Source organism: Pleurodeles waltl, chromosome 6 (genome assembly GCF_031143425.1).
Source record: "Pleurodeles waltl isolate 20211129_DDA chromosome 6, aPleWal1.hap1.20221129, whole genome shotgun sequence".
Taxonomy (NCBI): Eukaryota; Metazoa; Chordata; class Amphibia; order Caudata; family Salamandridae; genus Pleurodeles; species Pleurodeles waltl.
Genome location: NC_090445.1, coordinates 325,697,707 through 325,719,819, shown reverse-complemented (window position 1 = coordinate 325,719,819; position 22,113 = coordinate 325,697,707). Strand labels below are relative to the sequence as shown.

General features: G+C 42.7%; 1 protein-coding gene across 1 annotated transcript in view; it reads right to left on the bottom strand.

The window, feature by feature from the left end:
* The window catches only part of IPO4 (importin 4), a 1,872,953-nt gene extending 1,851,195 nt beyond the window's left edge, over positions 1 to 21,758 (bottom strand). The window contains exon 1 of the mRNA XM_069238173.1: positions 21,238 to 21,758. Coding sequence (XP_069094274.1) covers positions 21,238 to 21,306 — 69 coding nt within the window. The 5' untranslated portion in view covers positions 21,307 to 21,758. The remainder of the gene's footprint in view (positions 1 to 21,237) is intronic.
* Positions 21,759 to 22,113: the final 355 nt, after the last annotated feature.

Genomic DNA, 22,113 nt, shown 5'->3' with positions numbered 1-22,113 from the left:
GGCCCCTAAAACACTGCTTGTAATATCTGTAAGTCACCCTTACAGTAGGCCTTCAGCCCCAAGGCAGGGTGCATTATATTACAAATGAGGGCATATATGCATGAGCAAATATGCTCCTACTATGTCTTTGTAGATTCTTAGACATAGTAAGTATACAGGGAAGCCATTTTAAATACATGTGCTGGACACTGGTCACTTAGTGTTCCTCAACTACTTGATGGCTTCCCTGAACTTAGGTATATTTGGTATCGAACATCTCTAATTAATAAACCCTCAATGATTCCAGTGATGGATATATTAATACATGCACCCAAAGGGCACCTTAGAGGTCCCCCCCTAAAAGAATCTACCAACTGCTGGTGAGCTCACTTAGATTATGGCCAGCCTGCCACCAACAGGTGAGAATCTGACCTCCCAGGGGGACAGCTTCTGCTGTCAACAGGTCAGAAACAGAAGCCTGTCCAGACAGGGGTGATACCAACCCCTCCCCACAGGATTACCTGTATTCCAAAGCAGTAGCTTCAAAGAAGCCCACCACCTTTGATTTGCAGACCTGGCCTGCCTTAGAGGAAGTTGCCAACCCCCCTGCCTCAGAGCCCATCTGGCACCTGGACAGGTGGGAAAGTTATCTATGCAGAAGGCGTGTCACACCAGGAACACCCCAAGGGCGGCCAACCTGAAGTGGACATTACATGGGAAATTCCACCATCTTGCATGTGGTAGAATTTAAAACTCTGGATAGGGTGATGCCATCTCCCCACAGGAAGTGGTCATCTAGGGGATGCAGCCCATTGGCTTTCACTCCCCTTAATGCCCCCTAAATTGAGTATTTAGGGAAACAACTGATACCAGAACCTCACAGGACACAAAAAAAGAAGTGGACAAGAAGCCTGCTGAGCCTGAGAACCGAGGAGCACAACTGACTTGACGGCAATCCTGCCGGCATACCAGCTGCACCAGACCCTCTAGGAGCAACTGACCTGTCCTGCCAGTGCAGCCTTCAAGAAACTGGGAGAGCTGCCAGTGCTTCGCCAATTGTCAGGAAAACTACCTTGGAGAAGAGGAGCTGCTCCCCTATATCTAAAGGCACCTAAGGAAAATCCCCAAGAGGACCTAGACCACCAGACATTACCACTGCACCCGAGCCGCCCAGCGCGTGATCAAGTCGGCTAATTATACCAACGTGGTCCTAAGGACATCTAAAAAAGAAGCCCACCTGTGTTCGCTCACTTTGCACTTCACAACGACGTCTGCTGTCTCTGCAAAGTCCCCTGCAACCGTGAGGATAGAAAGGGTGGACACCCTAGGACACCTTTACGCCCATTTGCCTTGACCTTAAAAGAAGAGAAACAAGGAAGTCCCTACGTCCATGCCTGCAGAGTGTTTCTGTGGGGCCCCCTGCAACCGTGAGGACCTCCCGTGCTGGACCAGACACCCGAAGACACCCCTGCACCCACGCCCAACAGCCCGAGGAGAAGTGGACTGACAGCATCTCTATGTGCCCAAGGACCTCAAGGGTGGAGCCCCCCTGTGGGTTCCCCTAGACTGTCCTTCCAGTCTACCCCCTGCAGCAAATTTGTAACCGGACCAATCTCCATAGACTTAAATGGGACACCCAACACCTTAACACACCTCTGCATCCGGACGCAAACAGAGCTCCCCAAGGTGACCTGTTTGTGAGGCCTTGGACCTTGCACTCTACCTGGATTGCAGTCTTTGTTTTCCTCCATAGGAATACATCGCAGCTTTCTGAAAAATGCACTGTCTACTTTTAAAAACTCTAAAAATTCCTAATGCGAAAAGTACTCACCTGACTCTGGTGATCTTGGCATCAAAGTTTATATAAAAGTTTATGTTATTTGTATAAATTGGTGTTGGATTTCTTTATTGAGTGCGTGTCTCACTTAGTGAATGAGAGTGTACATTACATGCTTAGCACTACCCTCCGATATGCCCAACTGTTTGACCACACTACCCAAAAAGAGAGCATTTGGGATGTCATTTGTGCCTCAGTGATACAGTTGGGGATTGCTTGGGCTCTTTGCACAGTGTACCTCATTTTAGTCCACTATATAAAGAGTCAGCTTCCTACATTGACGTTTTAAAATGTAATTAATTTTAAACATTTGTAAAAATGAAGAGATACGTACATACCTTCTAGACAAGGATTTTACCCAAAATTTGGCAGAGTTTATCAGTAAATCTGGGCACTAGTTCTAGTTATTAGTTTTGTGGGGATCCTTACCCTGTTTCCAGATGTGGGTGACCAACGTCTATAAATTGATAAAGTGTCAGCAAAGAGGGGAGTTTTTTGTCATTTTGTCAGTACTTAGTGCTTTTAAGAATTCGGCTAGAAGGCTATCCAATCCTGGCATTGGTCTTCTTTTTAACAGCCTTTATACCACTGATAATTTCTATTTCTGTCATAAGTGTGTGAAAGTTGTTCTGTGGGTGATGCCTCTAAGGAACTTTTCTAGATCTTCATTAGACAAATTCAGTTTCTCTAATGCAGCGTATGGCCCAGACACTTTAAAAGACTTGGCAGATTTTTTGTCCCTTAATTCTGGTTTCACGCTGAGTGTTTTTGATAGACACTTTTCCTATTTGGTTGCAAGGCAGGTGGCTAGAAATGTCCTTCCTCTGCCTACCATGTATGGTATTCCTGCTAGATGTAGAGTGAACTATGGCTAGCTGTGAGGGTACATAATTATTTTTCAGTTCAATATTAAATTGTGTTTTGTGCTAAAGTATGATATCTGGGATGAACTGGTTTTAAGCTTATGTCTTCTAATAATACATCTCTGCAATCCTTACAGCACAACCTTTTCAGTTTATAATTTCTTTCCAGAAAGTAATCTTCTAGGCACCCAGATCGACTTCTCTTGAGAGGCCTTCAACTTCACTAACTGGTAAAAAAGTTAGTAATTAATTTATTTTTAAATGTTGCACGATTTCAGTCAATGAGAAGCGCGAAACTGAGACACCATTGTGAGGTGCTTTATGGGTGTTGCAAAGGTGAGTGAGGTAGGGCCATGGTCAAATACTAAGTCTGAGCCAAAGTCATCATGCAGTCGAGTATGTTTAGAGAAGAAAGGTTAGCCAACTGTCACATGAAAATTATGCAGTTTATAGAAGTATGTGTATTCTTGTTTATCTAGGTTACTGCAAGTCTCATTTATCCAAGCAAGGACCACCATCATCATGTGATGCCTGGTTGCATTTAGCATTCTACATATTCACTTGTTTGAATGCTATTCCACAGTGCTGTAGAGCTCTGGTATGACAGCTACTTACAAACGGGAAAGTTGCTGCACTGTAGGCAACTTGAACTTTACTTTTTAAGTTATTATGGGCTCTATTTATTATAAAGGTTTGTAGAAAGTCAAGTTTCATTGTCAGCAAATATAGGTTGTAACATAAGTCTATGGGGTAATAAATACAAGGTTGAAATTCTGAATTATGAAAAGTGTTTACGAACTACAGCTAGTGAGACATGTTTGAGGAAGCAATCTGAGAAATTTGAATCATCAAACTTGCGGATTATCCGGTGCAGAGAAGCAAGTTCATCTCAGATTTTTATGTTCTGTGCTTCCAATGCAGAAACACTTGGTCATGGTAAACTAGTGCGGGATTTAATTGTGAAGTAAGGATTCCAGGCATACCTACTCTGGAACTCGTTATGGAAGAAGACAAAGCAAAGGCAACACAGACATCAGAATGAAGGTAACTTTAAGGCTCTCCATTACTGTGATCTCAAGTTAAGAGTCCATACTTTCAATCGGCAGAGTCCACTGCCCTCAGCACTCTTATAAAATGTAAGCACAGGCAAAAAAATTAATAATAATAATAAATATCAAATCAACTCAGCCATGGAACACAGGCTGCAGCTTCGCCATCTTGGAGATGACAAACTGGTGGAATGTTTTTTGATTAAAACCATCAATGTGGAGGCTATTTTGAAAAGGGAGGATTTAGTATTCAGTATGGCATCAACATTGCAGTAGCACTGCAACAATCTTAGTAGTAAATAAAACGTTTTAGGCAAAGCTAAATAGTTTATCAAGCAGCAGGAATATTTCCACACAGAATGTTGCACATAGCAACAATATCACACTACATAGGTTACTGTTCTTTAAGGGTGGGTAAAATGCAGAAAATGATCACTGGGATCAATGGCGATAAAAAAAATAAAAATAAAAAGAGTGTATGTGTATATATATATATATATATATATATATATATATATATATATATATATATATATATATATATATATACACATATACATACACACATACACATATACTACGTGTTCATACTGACAATAGCCTATTCTCTACAACAAGACGGTTAGTCAGTACTCAAATTCTTGTAGGTGCTGCTTGATCACAGTTTTGAATGTGGAAAGCGATGAGACTGAACTCAGGTCAGTGGGCATAGAGATACAGTGAGAAGGGGACCAAGCAGACGAGACCGATGGCTGCCATGTTTTATTACTGTCATCTAGATGACAACAAAAAGAAAAAGGGTGGATACAGTAACAGCAGCGAGAGTCCTACTTGTGTGCACTACAAATATGCCATTACATTATCTCAGGAGGTCATGCATAGTATATGCTGAAAATGAGTACCTTATCCAACGGGGAAGAAGAGTGTAACAATAGTCAAGTTAGCTGACTGTGTGAAAGCGAATGGCAAATTTCACATACATACATTTGGTTGTTGATACCTGGCCACTTTGCCTGTTGCTATTAAATAGTCCATACTCACAGGGAATTAAAAGCACAGAATGAGAGTTTTGCCCAAGGGAATTGTGGGTCACTGAGGCTAAGGAAGGGAAGTAGCTACTAGGTGGAAGAGAGTATATTCTGTTTCAGATAAGTGATTTAACTTTAATCCCAAGGGTGGATGACTAGACAGTCAGACATGTGACTTGAAGTGGAAAGTAACAATAAAAAGAGAAGAAAAGAATGTTGTTACCATAACGATTGTCCCAAAGTGATATGGTGTAAAAGGAAAAAGAAGAAAAGCCAAGTAGCCTAATAGTAGAGGGATATGGATACTTAAAGCGCTATGAAGAATTATAAAAGCTTAGAAGAGAACCAGTCAAGTGATGGTCCAGCAGTGTGGAGTGGTCCACAGCATCAAACACTAGGGACAGATCAAATACTACGAAGATGGATAAGGAGCTATTTTGATGGGCAAGTTTTGTAAAGTTACTTATTGAGAGAGGGCAGTTTCTGTAAACCGCCTATTCTGCAAGCCAAATTGAAAGGAATTAGGCTGGTTATAGATAAGGAGAAAGAGTGAAGCAGTTGAAACCCTGGTGTGTCAGGATTTTAGAGATAAAGGGAAGTTAGGAGAGGAAGAATCACAGTGTTTTGTAAGTAGTGGCAAGGCCGCTACAGGCATATAGCACAGTGGGTAAAAGACTTCCTTGGAAGAGTGGCTGAAATGTGAATAACAGAAAAGAAAACAGAAATAGAGGGCACAGAGTCTGAACAGTGTGGGCAAGTTGTTGATGAGATGTAGGGAATCAATTAGGCCAAGATAGTAAGAGAATTTAGTTGTACCTGAAGCTAACATGATAAGAAAGCTTGCTAGTAGGCTTTAAAAGGTGCTATGTAATTTGGGATTAGTGCCATTCACAACATCCACATATTGTAGCTTTAAATGAGTGGAAAGTATGCATGATCCAAGGTTGTGGATAAGGAGCAATTTGGATAAAAGGTTCTGACAAGGGCAAGCAAGTAAAATGTCTTTTTCACAGGGTTGTTAAAATGAAGTGATGTTTTGCTTAGAAATGAGATTATTGTAAATTTGGTTTAAGAATGCCAGCATCGAATTCTGCATAACTGTCATTTAGTGACTAGGTCTTAGTTAAGGCAGAGGGTGTGGGACGTGTAGAAGTAGATATGCAGATCACCGCATGATCAGAGGAAGATAGGTTAATGGTGGGTGGAGAGTGAGCTGAAGTCTTATCAAGATCTGTGAATTGTCATTTAAGTGTGCTGAGGTGGAGTGGGTGCTTTTTTAGAGAGCTACCAAATTCAAGGGTTAGCACTCATCAGTTGATGGTTGTGTAGGCATAGATGTAGGTCCCAATGGATGGCAACTGGGGCTGTGGGTAATCATGTTTGAAAACTGGGATCAATGTAATTGACGAAATAACCAAAGTAACTTGGTCACACTGTTGGCGTTGAATGGGGGTGTGGACAGTGGTAGATCTGTACTGGAAGGATCAGAATAAAAAAGTCTAAAGCAGGAGTGGATGAGATTATGATTGACTCACTGAAGAGGTGGTGTGCTCCTTCACTTTTGCAGTTACTGCGTCTCATTGACAGAGGTTTGATTTGTGCCTTTCAGGAGCACTAGCACGAGTCACGTAAGCAGAGTACCATTTTATCAGGACAAGTGGGAAAACACTGAGTGGATCTCAGAAGTTTAGGTCACAGAAAAGCAGGGAAAATTTGCAATGTTAGTCAAAGTTTGAGATTTGCACAGCATTTTGGAAAAGATAATTGGGATCCGCGTGAGGCACACCACTCTGGACTCCCCTTTGTCTCTAGTTTTCAGAAGTTTCTGGGTTTGATCGGATTCCGTGTGGCCACCGAGTTCGGGTCCAAACAGTGGAGCTATTCCTATTGTTATTTTATCCACACTGCATTTTGGGGCCTTTTGTATCATAGACGCTAGATCCAGCCACACAAGTGGTGTAACATTTTTACTGGGGCGAGTGGGGGAAGGCAGAGTGGTAAGAATTTGGTGTATCTCTAAGGTTCATGAAAGTTTATATCAAATACACTGAAGGAAAGTGTGCAATTTTAGTCAAAGTATGAGATCTGCAGGGCATGTTGTGTAAGAAAATGTCATGGGATCCACGCAAGACACACAGTCTTCGACTGCCCCAGTTGTTTAGATTTCAGAAACGCCTGTCTTAATAAAATATGTGCTTGTCCATAGGAAAGGCTACATCTACTTGTCCTGTTAATAAAAACAATTAAGATCTACTTGTCCCTTTGGTGCCATGTAGTGCGGCAACAAATTATGGCAGCAAGCCCATTATATAAGAGCTCTGATATTATCCTCTAATGCTATGGCTTGAATACCAGAAATTTCCTTATTTTCTCACTTCTCTGCAGATCTACATACTGGTGCTGGAGGTAGCGGTAAGCTAAAGTTCCAGGGTTGGAATGACCTTTTGAGTCTGTGCAAATCTACTAACTTACATGTTTTAAAGGTTTTCACCAGCTCTTCTCTGATCTTTTCCTATACTGACAAAGGTTGGAAATTTACTCCCGACAAGGGCAGAAGTAAAACTAATTCCATGGTTGGAAAAAAAGGGGTTAGAGGAAAAGTGAACTTGTGTAAACGCTTACAAGATTTTCACATGAGCAAATCTACATTTGCATATTTGCTCGTACAGTTCACAAATATTTCCTAGGAGTACAATTTCCTGGTCTACTTCTGTAAATACTTGTGAATTCATGAAATATGAAACCCTGCGCTAATGCAAAATATACCATGAGTGCACTTTTGTGGCTTTCTTTAATGTAAGGGCCATCAATTAGGTCTGACATTAACCCCTTAGCTGCTGGGCCTTTTTCCCCCCCCAGTGCGGAGCCCTTTTTTGGCTATTTGGGGTAGTTCGCGCTTAGGGCTTCATAACTTTTTGTCCACATAAGCTAACCACGCCAAATTTGCGTCCTTTTTTTCCAACATCCTAGGGATTCTAATGGTACCCAGAGTTGGTGGTTTCCCCTGAAAGAGACCAAGAAAATAGCCAAAGTACAGTGAAAATTTTGTTTTTTCCAAATGGGAAAAAAGGGCTGCCGAAGAAGGCTTGTGGTTTTTTCCCTGAAAATGCCATCAACAAAGGGTTTCTGGTGCTGAAATCACTATCTTCCCACCTTTCAGGAACGGGCAGACTGGAATCAGAAAACCAAATTTTTCAACACAAATTTGGCATTTTACTGGGACATACCCCATTTCTACTATATTTGGTGCTTTCAGCCTCCTTCCAGTTAGTGACAGGAATGGGTGTGAAACCAATGCTGGATCCCGGAATGCTAAACATTTCTGAAAACTAGACAAAATTCTGAATTCAGCAAGGGGTCATTTGTGTAGATCCTACAAGGTTTTCCTACAGAAAATAACAGCTGAAATAATATAATATTGAAATTGAGCTGAAAACAACAGCCATTTTTCTTTATGTTTTACTCTGTAACTTTTTCCTGCGATGTCAGATTTCTGAAAGCAATATACCGTTTTGTCTGCTAGACTCTTCTGGTTGCGGGGATATAAAGGGCTTGTAGGTTCATCAAGAACCCTAGGTACCCAGAGCCAATAAATGAGCTGCACCCTGCAGTTGGTTTTCATTCTATACTGGGTATACAGCAATTCATTTGCTGAAATATGAAGAGTGAAAAAGAGGTATCAAGAAAACCTTTGCATTTCCAAAATGGGATCAAGATAAGGTTTTGAGGAGCAGTGGTTATTTGCACATCACTGAATTCCGAGGTGCCCATACTAGCATGTGAATTGCAGGGCATTTCTCAAATAGACGTCTTTTTTACACACTCTCTTATATTTGGAAGGAAAAAATGTAGAGAAAGATAAGGGGCAATAACACTTGTTTTGCTATTCTATGTTACCCCAAGTCTCCCGATAAAAATGATACCTCACTTGTGTGGGTAGGCCTAGTGCCCGCGACAGGAAATGCCCCAAAACACAACATGGACACATCCTATTTTTTTTAATAGAAAACACAGCTGTTTTTTCCAAAGTGCCTACCTGTAGATTTTGGCCTCTAGCTCAACCGGCACATAGGGAAACCTACCAAACCTGTGCATTACTGAAAACTAGAGACCTAGGGGAATCCAAGGAGGGGTGACTTGCGGGGCTCGGACCAGGTTCTGTTACCCAGAATCCTTTGCAAACCTCAAAAAGTGGCTAAAAAAACAAGTTTTCCTAACATTTCGGTGACAGAAAGTTCTGGAATCTGAGAGGAGCCACAAATTTCCTTCCACCCGGCGTTCCCCCAAGTCTCCCGATAAAAATGATACCTCACTCGTGTGGGTAGGCCTAGCGCCCGCGACAGGAAACGCCTCAAAGCGCAACGTGGACACATCCAAATTTTTGGAAGAAAACAGAGGTTTTTTTTGCGAAGTGCCTACCTGTAGATTTTGGCCTCTAGCTCAGCCGGCACCTAGGGAAACCTACCAAACCTGTGCATTTCTGAAAACTATAGACCTAGGGGAATCCAAGGAGGGGTGACTTGCGGGGCTCGGACCAGGTTCTGTTACCCAGAATCCTTTGCAAACCTCAAAAAGTGGCTAAAAAAACAAGTTTTCCTAACATTTCGGTGACAGAAAGTTCTGGAATCTGAGAGGAGCCACAAATTTCCTTCCACCCGGCGTTCCCCCAAGTCTCCCGATAAAAATGATACCTCACTCGTGTGGGTAGGCCTAGCGCCCGCGACAGGAAACGCCTCAAAGCGCAACGTGGACACATCCAAATTTTTGGAAGAAAACAGAGGTTTTTTTTGCGAAGTGCCTACCTGTAGATTTTGGCCTCTAGCTCAGCCGGCACCTAGGGAAACCTACCAAACCTGTGCATTTCTGAAAACTATAGACCTAGGGGAATCCAAGGAGGGGTGACTTGCGGGGCTCGGACCAGGTTCTGTTACCCAGAATCCTTTGCAAACCTCAAAAAGTGGCTAAAAAAACAAGTTTTCCTCACATTTCGGTGACAGAAAGTTCTGGAATCTGAGAGGAGCCGCAAATTTCCTTCCACCCGGCGTTCCCCCAAGTCTCCCGATAAAAATGATACCTCACTTGTGTGGGTAGGCCTAGCGCCCGCGACAGGAAATGCCCCAAAACACAACGTGGACACATCACATTTTTTCATAGAAAACAGTGCCTACCTGTGGATTTTGGCCTCTAGCTCAGCCGGCACCTGGGGAAACCTAGCAAACCAGCACATTTCTGAAAACTAGAAACCCAGGGGAATCCAAGATGAGGTGACTTGTTGGGCTCAGACCAGGTTCTGTTACCCAGAATCCTTTGCAAACCTCAAAATGTGGCTAAAATAACACGTTTTCCTCACATTTCGGTGACAGAAAGTTCTGGAATCTGAGAGGAGCCACAAATTTCCTTCCACCCAGCGTTCCCCCAAGTCTCCCGATAAATATGATACCTCACTTGTGTGGTTAGGCCTGGTGCCTGCGACAGGAATAGATCACACAACGGTCAATGTTGGTCCTTACGTGAGGCAGCTGTTGACCCTGGGGTGATCCATTCCTGACACAGGCACTAGGTGTAGGCAGTGTTTTTATCAGGACAGGTGAGGAGTCACTGGGTGGTAGGAATGTTGTGGATCCCAGCATATTCCTGTAGTTTGTGTGACAGAAATGCGAGAAAAATTGAGTTTTTTTTCAACATTTCAGCTTTGCAGGGTATTCTGGGTAAGAAAACTTTGGGGAATCCACACAAGTCACACCTCTGTGGACTCCCCCGAATGTCTAGTTTCCAGAAATGTTTGGGTTTAGTGTGTTTCTCTATATGGCCGCCGAATCCAGGACCAAAAACACAGGTGCCTGCCTTACAAAACCAGTTTGTTTTGCCATAGACAATTTTGATGTCTCCACAATATGATTTGGGTGGTGGAATTTGGGGCTGAACTAAATTGGGGAGCTCCCAAGAGAGCACTCTCTCTCTGCTTGCCGCCGCATTCACCTGCTCTCTGGGTTGGCCTAACCCACTATTACCCAGTTGCACGAACAGCTTGCGAAGGGACAGCAGGACTGTCCTCATCACCTCCCTCATAATGTACTGGAAGAGGAGTTTTCGAATGGGACTCCTCTGACTGAAAAATCACTCCCAGAGTCTGCGCCATTGTCCTATCCCTCAGATGCTGTCTCAGTATCTGATGTCTCAGTCTCTGATCCTATGTCAGAGCGGTCCTCTATAACCCGAGTGCAGGCAGCAGTCATCCATCAAGATGCCATCTCTGCTATTGGCTAAACTGTAGGTCTAAAACACTAGCCTACGTAGACAGTCACAAAATCGATGGTGTGTGTGAGATACGTGCAACAGTAGAGGCCACCTTACCTGCGCTTCTTCCCTCAATCAGCACGTACTTTCAAGACACTCAAAAAACACCTTGTCACATACCATTTGTCACAGTCTTTAGCACCTCCTGCGCCCAGTCCAACAATCATTATTGGTGCTCCCACTCCCTCCTCCTCGGATTCCCTCATTACCACCCAGCAAAAGTGCCCTTCATCTCTCCATAGACTTTACTAATGTACTCAGCTATTTACATAAAATACAGATGTGCTCTTTGCAGTAGGCATATAAACCTTCTGTGCTTCTTTATGGCACTAAAACTGCCACTAGACAAGTCGGACCCTTTTCCCCCCAGGGAAACCACACACATATTGACAAAAGTGATATATATATGACAGCCAACCACCTGAAACTCAACTCAAGCAAAACCGAAATAATCCTCTTTGGCCCACACAAAAACACCTGGGACCCCCCATGGTGGCCCACCACGCTAGGCCCTGCACCCACCCCCGCCAACCACGCACGCAACCTCAGCATCATCCTAGACTCCTCCCTCTCGATGACCCAACAAATCAACGCTCTTACCTCCTCATGCTTCAACAAACTCCGTATACTGAAAAACATTCAAATGGATCCCCACAGAGACCAGAAAAACTGTCACTCACGCACTCATCAGCAGCAGGCTTGATTACAGAAACGCCCTCTACGCCGGCACCACTCTAAAACTCAAGCGCAAACTACACGCATCCAGAACTCAGCAGCACGACTCATCCTCGACCTCCGCCGACACAAACACATCTCTCCACACCTCAAATCCCTCCACTGGCTCCCCATTGACAAAAGGATAACCTTCAAGATCCTCATCCTCGCACACAAATCACTCCACAACACAGGCCCTGCCTACCTCAACGAGAGTCACCTTCCACACCCCCACACGAAACGTCCGCTCAGCTGACCTCTCTCTCGCCTCTGTCCCCCGCATCAAACACACCACCACCGGGGGCAGATCCTTCTCCTACCTTGCACCCAAAACCTGGAACGCCCTCACAACCCACCTTCGCAAGACCCAAAACCTACTTCTTTTCAGGAAGGGCCTCAAAACCTGGCTTTTCGAACAGTGAACCTCCCAGCCCCTTTCCCTGCCCCCCCCCAGCGCCAGGTGAGTAGCGCGCTTTATAAATCTCTTTGATATAGATTTACATCTATAGATATATCCATGTACCTAGATATATCTATCTACATAGATATATTTAGATCTATATATACATATATTTTTTTTTAGTTGTTGTATGGTTTCCTTGGGGGCCAAAATGGCCCCCAGAGAAACCCTACAACATCTAAAAAAAAAATTGCCCCCACAGGGGGTCACCCTGCCCACGGGCGACCCCCTGTCATTTCATTTTATTTATTTATTTTTATTTTTTTTATTTTTTAAATCCCCTGGGGACCTAACTTTTTTTTTTTTTTTTTTAAAATTATGCCAGGGGGGGGGCGTATTCCGGGGGGGCCGCCCCCCCAAAGTGAAATCCCTGGTGTCTAGTGGTGTTTCCTGGACCCCGATCGCAGCTGTGCTGTGATCGGGGGCCAGGAAACAGTTTCAGAAGGCCTCGTAAGAAAGGGGAGACTCTCCCCTTTCTTACGAGGCCTTTTCAAAGTGTTTCCTGGCCCCCCCGATCGCAGCTGTGCTGTGCTGCGATCGGGGGGGCCAGGAAACCTGAAAGTGTTTCCTGGCCCCCGATCGCAGCACAGCTGCGACCGGGGGCCAGGAAACACTTTCAGGAAGTCCTCGTAAGAAAGGGGAGTGTCTCCCCTTTCTTACGAGGCCTTCCGGAAAGTGTTTCCTGGCCCCCGATCGCAGCTGTGCTGTGCTGCGATCGGGGGCCAGGAAACACTTTCAGGAAGGCCTCGTAAGAAAGGGGAGACTCTCCCCTTTCTCACGAGGCCTTCCCGAACGTGGGAAAGGCCGTTTTCCTCATCAAAGCAGGAAGCGGCCGCAAGGCTGCTTCCTGCTTTGATGGGGAAAACACCTTTGAAACGTCGGCGCGCTGACGTCACAAAGGGGCGGGTGGGGGGCGGGGGGAGACACGGAAGCTTCCGTGTCTCCCGGGGGAAGTTTTAAAAAAATAAAAAAATCCTCGGGTGCGACTCACCCGAGGATTTATTAATGCCCTTCCTGGTGTCGGCCACTGGTCGTGACCCGCACCAGGGAGGGTGTGTGGGCGTCGGCCAATGGCCGACGCCCGCACCAAAGAGGTTAACTAAGACTTTTTGTTTTTATTAAAATTGTCTCTCTCTGTCACTGTGAGTGATGGCAACCTGCTCTTTCATAAGGAGCATATCGGCACACAAAGTAGTTTTTTTCAGAGCCAGGAATTACTGCGGCAATGTGTGCTTTTGCTTTGTGCCAATGTTTGTTACAATGGTGAGGTCCCAAAAGCTCCCCAAAGTTTTACAAAAGCCATGGCAAAACAAAATATGCATTGACACAGCCATAAGTAGGTCTACTGGAATTATGCAACAGGAACTTTTGAACCGTTTGACCTATAAACAAATTTGTTTTGGTAAAATCTGCAGATTATGCGGCAGATGACATTATGTGGCAAATCTATAGATTATGCAAAACAAAACAAAAAAAAAAACAATTCCAGTGGCCCTGGCTGTAAGACTAAGCACCAATGTCAGACCTACTGGCTTTGGCAATGCTAGTTTATTTTCATGTTTCCCATAATCTTGCTGAAACTGGTTATACTAATTTTCCATTATGAATATTTTTTGGAATTACTTCCAGGCATCAACATTTTTTTTTACTAAATGACGCTGCAAAGAAATGGTAGTAATGTTGCTAAACATTTTTTATTTCTAGTTGAACTTTTTTGTATACATTTTATTTTTAAAGCAAAGGATCATCAATCTTGCTTTCAAGCTTCTGCAAATATTTGCATATAATGAGAGACCATTCTGGGAGCATTAAACATAGCCTCATACTGTTCAACTTTTCAAACGTGTGTACACATTTTTTACTGGAACCACCAACAGTAGTCTAGTGTAAGTTTACAACATTTATTTACAACGCTCAGCATAACAATAAAGGCTTAGCATTAATGAACCATACATATAAGTTCGAACAGCATTAACAGAAGGATAGAAATATTACCTCAACTGCATACAATCCCCTTGCCTGCTCCATAATGTAAACTGGCAGTCAAGGGGTTTGTGCTGTAGGGGGTTGGACATACTTGTCCCAAGGACACAATAAACATGAAAACCTGTTGTCTTCGGCGTTGGGCCATAGGAATTACACACCTCTGCTATATGTACACAAAAATCCCAAATCAGAATTTCCTTTCTAGCCATAAATTGGAGGATGCTTTAGTCCCTTTGAGGAGGGGGGGGGGGGGGGGGGGGTTGGGATTATGGGGTAGAAAGACTGTCTGGTTCATATTGAAGGTGGAGGATAAGCCTAATGTGTCGGTGGGTAGGCGTCTTGAAGCAATAAAAAACTCCCTAGTGTCTAGTGGCCTTTTTGAACCACCAACCCCCCCACCCCCCTCCACTCCCACCGCCACCCCCTCTGCCCACCACAGACACAGTTAGCAGATTCAAGGAAAACACCAATCTGCTTCCGACATGGTGCAAAAAGACTGCTTGGCGTTATATGGGTGGATGAGGGCTAGACCTGATGCCTCCTCGCACCAGAGAGATTTCCTGTCCCAAGTGCTAGATACATCCTGAGCACTGGTGCTATTGACGGCACATCCTTAGCAACAAAGCAGTTAACAGCAACGGTAAAACTACACATCAGAATTTTGTGTACAACTGGATGCAGCAATGAGGGACTTTCTTGGGGACTGCATCCTCAGATTGCATGGGATCTCAAATAACCTCCTACATTCCTAAAGCCCTGCAATGAAAATTGGCTTTGACTTAAAACAGCTGCTTCAGCTTTTTCCATTTGAATGGCCCTCTAACTTACCTTTCATCCTCTGCATGCCTCTTCTCTGAATATAGTGTACTCTAAATCACATGCATGTTTGCCTTCATCACTATTATTATTAAAATAATAATAGATCTATAATTGTATTTCTGACAATCACCATACCTCACTTCAAAGATCACAACCATCATATGCATGAACTCATACCATCTCCAATGGTAATCAGGCCTAGCTCCTATTAAGTCAATGGACCACAAAGAAACTGAGAATAAATGACTACAATCAATTCCTTTAGAGCACAAGACAACTCTAACTATAGACAAAATAACCAAAAACCACTAGATTAACCACTAACCTCTTTGTACGATGCACGTACTCCAATGCCTCATCAGGGGTAGCAAGCACTAAATAAACAGAATTATGTAGTAATTTAATATGCAATATCTTAAGTACTACATGTATTTCCAAAGCACTAAAACTGCAGATGTTTGTGTTCTGTAGTAATCATAGCACTGTCTAAAACGAACAAGCATTTACAATGCAATGGGTCTCGCGTTTGCTAGAGTTATAGCTATTAGCGTTGTAAATTCCTAACTACACTTTTCTTGACACATAAATTGAAAAAGAAAAGTAAAACAGTTGACATAAGCAAGCTGATTCGAAGCAAAAACGGCCAGCATGGGCGCGAAGGAGAGACACAAAAGGAAAAAAGTTCTCTCGAGGTCAAACATATGGCAAATGTGCAATTCTTCATTTAACAGGGTTGATGACCAAGACGGTAACAAAACTGCCCCAAGGAGGGACAAACGTAAAGCATTAACCAATGAAAACAAATGATTTCTGAAAGGCATGCCCATGAATAAGTGATAGTGATGGGCGTAGTTTAAAGCCCACAGATTACAACAGGTCAGAGCGCTTGCGCTCTTTAACTAAAAATAGCCTGTCTTAAGTAGAATTATAGGAAAATATTCCGTATTAGAATTCAAAAACTGGTGTCATTTATCTTCTGTTAAGATTTTAAGGTCTGGCTTAACAGCTCAGCAGTCACCATACAATGTGTGATCAACCTAACAAAGGGCTTCAAGAAGCACTACCATGAGAGGGGCTCACAGATTACTGTAGTAGGCAAGGGTTTTCGTGTTGGCCACAAATTCTAACAAACCTTGGAGTTTTTCCAATGTGATGAGTCTTGTTAGGCCCAGTGGAGAGGGGTTGACTGTTGTGTAGCAAGCTGTATTCTTCTACAGATTTGTAATTTTATAACTATATGAATGAAGGTTGACAGCTTTTGTGCTCCTGGACAGGCTAGTGTTGGGTGAAGTGTAAAGCCACGGTCCACTGGGAAAAGTCACGCCAGATTTTATCATTTTAATTGGGTTTTATTAAAAGTTATAACAAAGCAAGTAGGCTGTGCCTACTTATTGAGAAAAGCAGGAATTAAAGGCTTGGATTGCTGATATACAGTCCTAAAGCCTGTAGGCAAATATACTGTTGCAGGGAATTTCACATATTTCAGCATTATTCAGGGGTGTTGATGTTAGAGAGCCACCCAAACAAACTGTGGCAACAGAATATTTGCACTATAATAACCCTTGTTAGAGTCTCTTTGGAGAGATCATATTTTGCACTGCCAACAATAATTTGGTACACTTTTGTACTTTTATGACTATATGTAGACGGGTGCCTTGTGGAAAGCTTACACTTAGTATGGTGGGTTTGATTTGGTTATTGTGACAGCCAATGATAAAGGATATATACCTGATCTGATTTTTTATTATGAAAAGTTACAAAAAAGGTAAAAGGCCTGACATATCGATTGTGAAAAGCATATGTTCAAGTCAAAAGGCATTTAAGTTTGGATTGTTATTACTCTGAACTCATTCCTACAGATAGGGTTTTTGTTACATGGAATCTATAGATTACCTTAGGAGGTACAGGTTTTGGTGAAGATTACCTCCTCTGACAAACCACAATACATATCTGATGGTTGCTTTTTGTGAAGGCTTAGGCTCAGTACAGTAGGCCTGGGTCAGTGATTGGTGTGTAGGACAGTAGTCTGACCACTCTTAGGAAACGTTAATACAAAGGCATTATGTCGGTCTACTTACTGTGATAATCATATGGTAAAATCAATAGTCCTGCAACAATGGATCGTTATCACATATTACAGGCTATGAAAGGTATTTGGTTACATGTACTATGTCAGTTTCAAGTGTATTAATATATTTAGACTAGTATGTCCATGAACCTAGTAAGACAAATATAATCAGAATTTATATGACAAATAAAATCATAAATAGACTCAATAATAATGCTATTAATACATAATTTTAAGCCAAACAGTAAGGAATGACAGTTATTGAAAACAAATATGAAAGAATCCCAGCTGTCTTCGAAGCATACATAAGAAGAAATTTAAAAACTATAAGCTGATGCAGACTACTCATAAAATAAATATGAGCTGTAATGAAGAAGAGATCTAAAGGCACCATAGCGTATAGCATAACCGTCCAGATTAAAATCTGAAAACATGTCCAGCTATTGTGATAATACAAATAAAACAATCTGCAACGGCCAGGTTGGGTCATATATGGAGGGTCCTACGCACAGGTCTACTAGTTTGACACACTTCAAAGTACCTAAGAATTAATTGTGTTTTTTCTCTAGGTGGAGGAGCTGGGACAGGCTGTAAAGTGACATGTGCTATAAATAACCTGGGCCAGAGTTTGTTAGTAATAAGGTATAAGTGATCTTAATCTGCTGCTGGGTATGATTAGTGCATGAATAAAACAGGGAAGAATAAAGACCAAAAGGTTAGGTCAGAGGTGGCTATAGTCAAGAAAAGTATTGTGTGAAGTTAAAAGAGCAGTGTGTTTAATATAGAAAAAGTGAACATTAAAGACTGTCCAAGTCTCGGTGCAGCCACAAGACTAGAGGAATATATTAAGGAGTTGGATAGGAAAGTTTCAGCACAGGATCAACAAAAAGTAATGAGCAGGGACAATTGATAACCCTAACCTGCTGGCTAAACTCTGCTAGCAGCCAACACAATATTGTTCGCTATCTAATGTCAAAGTATTACACACTCATGCTCATAAGCACTACAATTCTGAGGTAGTTAGAGGTGGATCCAGATTTCTTATTTTGTGTGCTTTATCCAGCAATTGTATTACTCCACTGATTGCTTGAGGAAGTGCTTTATTCAGAAAAAAGTTCACAGCTGCCTGAATAGTTTGAATCCCTTGTTTGACAAGGAGGTGATGGAGGAGCAGTCTGCGGCCATCAATTAATGCCGAGCAAATGCACAGCAGATGGGGTAAGGACTCTTGTAGCTAACCACAAAGGAAGCACTTATTGCTGGAGGGACAAACTGACCAAGGTGGAAGCAAGTCTAACGAGGAGTAGCTGCTCATTCAAATAAAGCAGAACTTTGATTTTGTAATACATAGAGAATGTGTCTGTGATGTATTTTTATGGACACCTCACATCATAGCTCCCTGATACAAGCACTGCGTGCTTTCTGCTTTTATAGCCTGTCACATTAGCATACCAGGTAATAGTTTGGGTGTAAGTCACCCACTCTGACAAACCATGGGAGTACAATTTCACTGTGATGATTCTTGTTAGGCCCAAGTGAGAGGGGCTGTTTACTGTTTTGCCAATTTTAAATTATGTACATATTTCTAATTTTATACTGGGAAAAGTTATGTCAGATTCCTTAGGCGTGATCTGTTTATAAAGAAAAATTATGTCAAAGAAGTAAGTCTTACTCATTGTGAAAAGCATGTGTTAAAGGCAATAAACTGTGCTAAAGCCTGTAGGCAGGTATTTTGTTATATCGAATCTCAAGGATTACTCTAGTAGGCAAGGGTTTTGGGGACCTCGCCCCCTGCCCCCGAACAAAACCATGGGCGTAGGAAGAGGGGGACAAACTACACTAAGGTAATCCTTATTAAGCTCTATTAGTAGGGATTTTATATTGTTTTGACAACTGTACTTGGACATATTTATAGTTTTATTATGGTATACTTAATGGCTGCCTTGTGGAAAGGCTTATGAACAAATACAGCAAGTCTGAGGTTCCAATGATAAAGGTCATAGGCCTGATTGTTTACAACGAAAAGTTATGATAAAGGCAATTGGCCTGATATATTGATTGTGAAAAGCATATGTTAAAGTCAATTAGCATTTAGGGTAGATTGTTTTGCTCTGTATTGTAGCCTACAGTCAGTTATTTTATTACATGGGATCGCAGAGACTGACATAGTAGGCGGGGTGATGGTTACCCCCTCGCCCCCCTTTACAAACTGTGAGTAGAGGCTATTTGTGCTGTTGGAATCCTTGCTAGCCCCACTAAAGACATTGCATTTTGCTTATACAACTTTAATTTTGAATACTATGTAATCTTATAACTACATCCCTGATGGTTGCCTTGTGGGAAAAGCTTGGGCATAGTAAGGAGGCCTCAATTGGTTAAGGTGATAAGCCATTGATAACAGCTATAGGTCTCCTTGGTTCACTAGAGACGAGGAGCGAAGAAGAGAAAAAAAAATACTTCTTGCGAAAAGCATATGTTAAAATTAATAGGCATTTGAGGGTGGATTGTTATTTTTGCTTATCAAAGCGTGTTTTTTGTTAAATGAAATGTCACAGATTACCTTTATGGGAAATAATTTTGGTGGTAGTGTCTGCCTCTGACGAATCAAAGGGGAAAAGGATTTGCACTGCAATAACTCTTGCTAAAATCTCTTCTTAGCAGTCTCGCAGAATCTTAACAAAAAAAATATATATATAAATATATATATACACACACACACACACACACATACATACATGAACTCTGGGTCAGGTGTGTTCTGCCAGTGTCATTTACACTCTAATTGCATCCATCACAGCTTACTGCTTTTCTGATCACTTGTGCACATCCAACACACAAAAGGCGATGGGAGGATGCTTGCAAAAAGTCTAACCAATCTCTAAGGGTACCATTCCAAACCACTGTCCTTTAGCCCACAATGCCACCTCAGATTAAATACATACATACAAAAACTACTTGAATCTGCGGAAATGGAACACTGTTCAGCCTGAAAAGCCAAGACAGGTCCACTCCGTACCAAATCATAAGCAATCCAAAACTGGTTTCTTTCTGATTGGGCATCTGATTGGGTGCAGCTTGTATCTAGTGGCACAATAAGCAACAGACCCAGTTTATGCCCAGACGAGGGCCCCACGCTCACTATGCTATATGTGGCATCCTTGGGTGAATTTTAAAACAGTAGACTAATTACAAAATCTTTGCAAGACAGACACCCGCTTCTATGCTTAGTTTTGTTACTGCAAGCATATGTCCGCTTGTTTAAATAAAACCATGTTTTTATTTTTGTACTTTTATTCTTTTAATTTATAATGAATGTTATTGAGTTTGCATGTATTTAACTGTGGTTGTGTCAGAGGGTGAATGCGTTAACGAGTCAGTGGATGAATGAACGGATGGATGTATGAGTGCAAAGAAAGTGAAAGAGTATATGTACGATGATTTGAGTGTCTTAACTCATCAATGACACAAAAGGAACTTTCATTCATAATCCAGGCCGAGTAGCATTGCCAACGCTTGTTAGTTATTTTTACAGTTTTTATAAGGCGCAGACTTGGCCCAAAGGTATTATAACATTTTAGAATAGAGTAGGAACTGAGTTAACAAACATCATAAAAACCTATTAGCGCCAAGCCAACAAGGGACAAACTGTTCAGGTGAGCAGAGATGTTAAGGGATAAAAATAGCTAACCATCATAGTAAACTGTCAGGAAGCAACAAAGAGTGCAATCACAACAAACATCTTGTTAACAAGACAGAGGAGTCAAGTAAGCACAGGGCATGGGAGCAGCGAACCCAACTTTAACCAAAGTCTCTCAAATAGGGAGAATTTGAGTTCCCTTTTGAAAGATAACAAATAAGAGGTTGCGTTGCTTATGTTGCGTCTTCATGACAATTCTGTAGAAAAGTTAACGGCAAATTACCCCTGCAAATGGGTGAGTGTACACAAGCAGCATGTCATCGTTTCTAAAAATATACGTGGCTGACAAATGCCGACATTTGAAACGCTATGGACAGACTCGCCAGTCTCCACCCTTCCTTGCACCTCCACCCCAAAAAATTGTAGAAAAGTAACAAGTTCAGCCCAGTGCTCAACTCCCATAAAGGGCCACCCACAGCCATCTCCCTCCAGTCTGGTACCTGTTGGATAACCACGTTGTCAGGCTGCATGAGGCTGTTGAGGATGGACTCCAGTATTTGCGCCATCATCAGGAGATGTTGGAGATCGGTGGGTAGAGTAAAGGATCCTGTCAGAGGGTGGGGCACTTTTGGTGAGAATTTGTGGCCGAGAGAGTTGTCAAGCAGTTAGCCCACCCACCCCACTGATAAAGTTAGCATGCAGTGAAGTCTGGTTCCCTGAAGGGAGGTCTTCACGTCCAAAGACAGGTTATCAGAGGACTTGGAAGAAGACAATCTTAGCGTCTTAACTAGTACTGTAGTGCGCAGGGGTAGCGTAGGCGGGGCTGAGTGGCTAAGCCTGTTAGTTATCGGGGACAGTCTGGCGCCTGCGAGGTAGGGTGCCTCCGGGTTGGTCCACACACAGTGCGAGAGCGGCGAGGTGCGAGAGGCTCAGACGAACTCTTCAAACATTCCAAGGCCGGTAACCAACGAAGTGCAGAGGCGCTCAAACAACCTCAGAAGCCGGCACCAGTGCAGAGCGCGACAGGCGCACATGGGGGCCAGCGAGACTTGCTAGAGCGGCCACAGAGTAGCATTGCCACCTTCAGGAGAGGAGGACGCACCGCACGCTGCTTCACGTGCAGGGCCTTAGATCCTTCATCCTTGTTAATTCCTTAACTGTATCGCCTCTCTCGCCTCGCGGCAGTGAAAACGAAGCCTCTCAGAAAACTTTCCAGCTACTTCTGTCATCAATTGCCGCTGTAAGTCCTTGCGCACAGTTAAACTAGTTAAACTCAAATTCTCACACCCAACTGATAAATCCTGTCAGGCGAATAGGTTGCAACTTTTTGAGAGGGATAATTACCAGTCATTAATTCGCGTTTGCAGATTACGTTG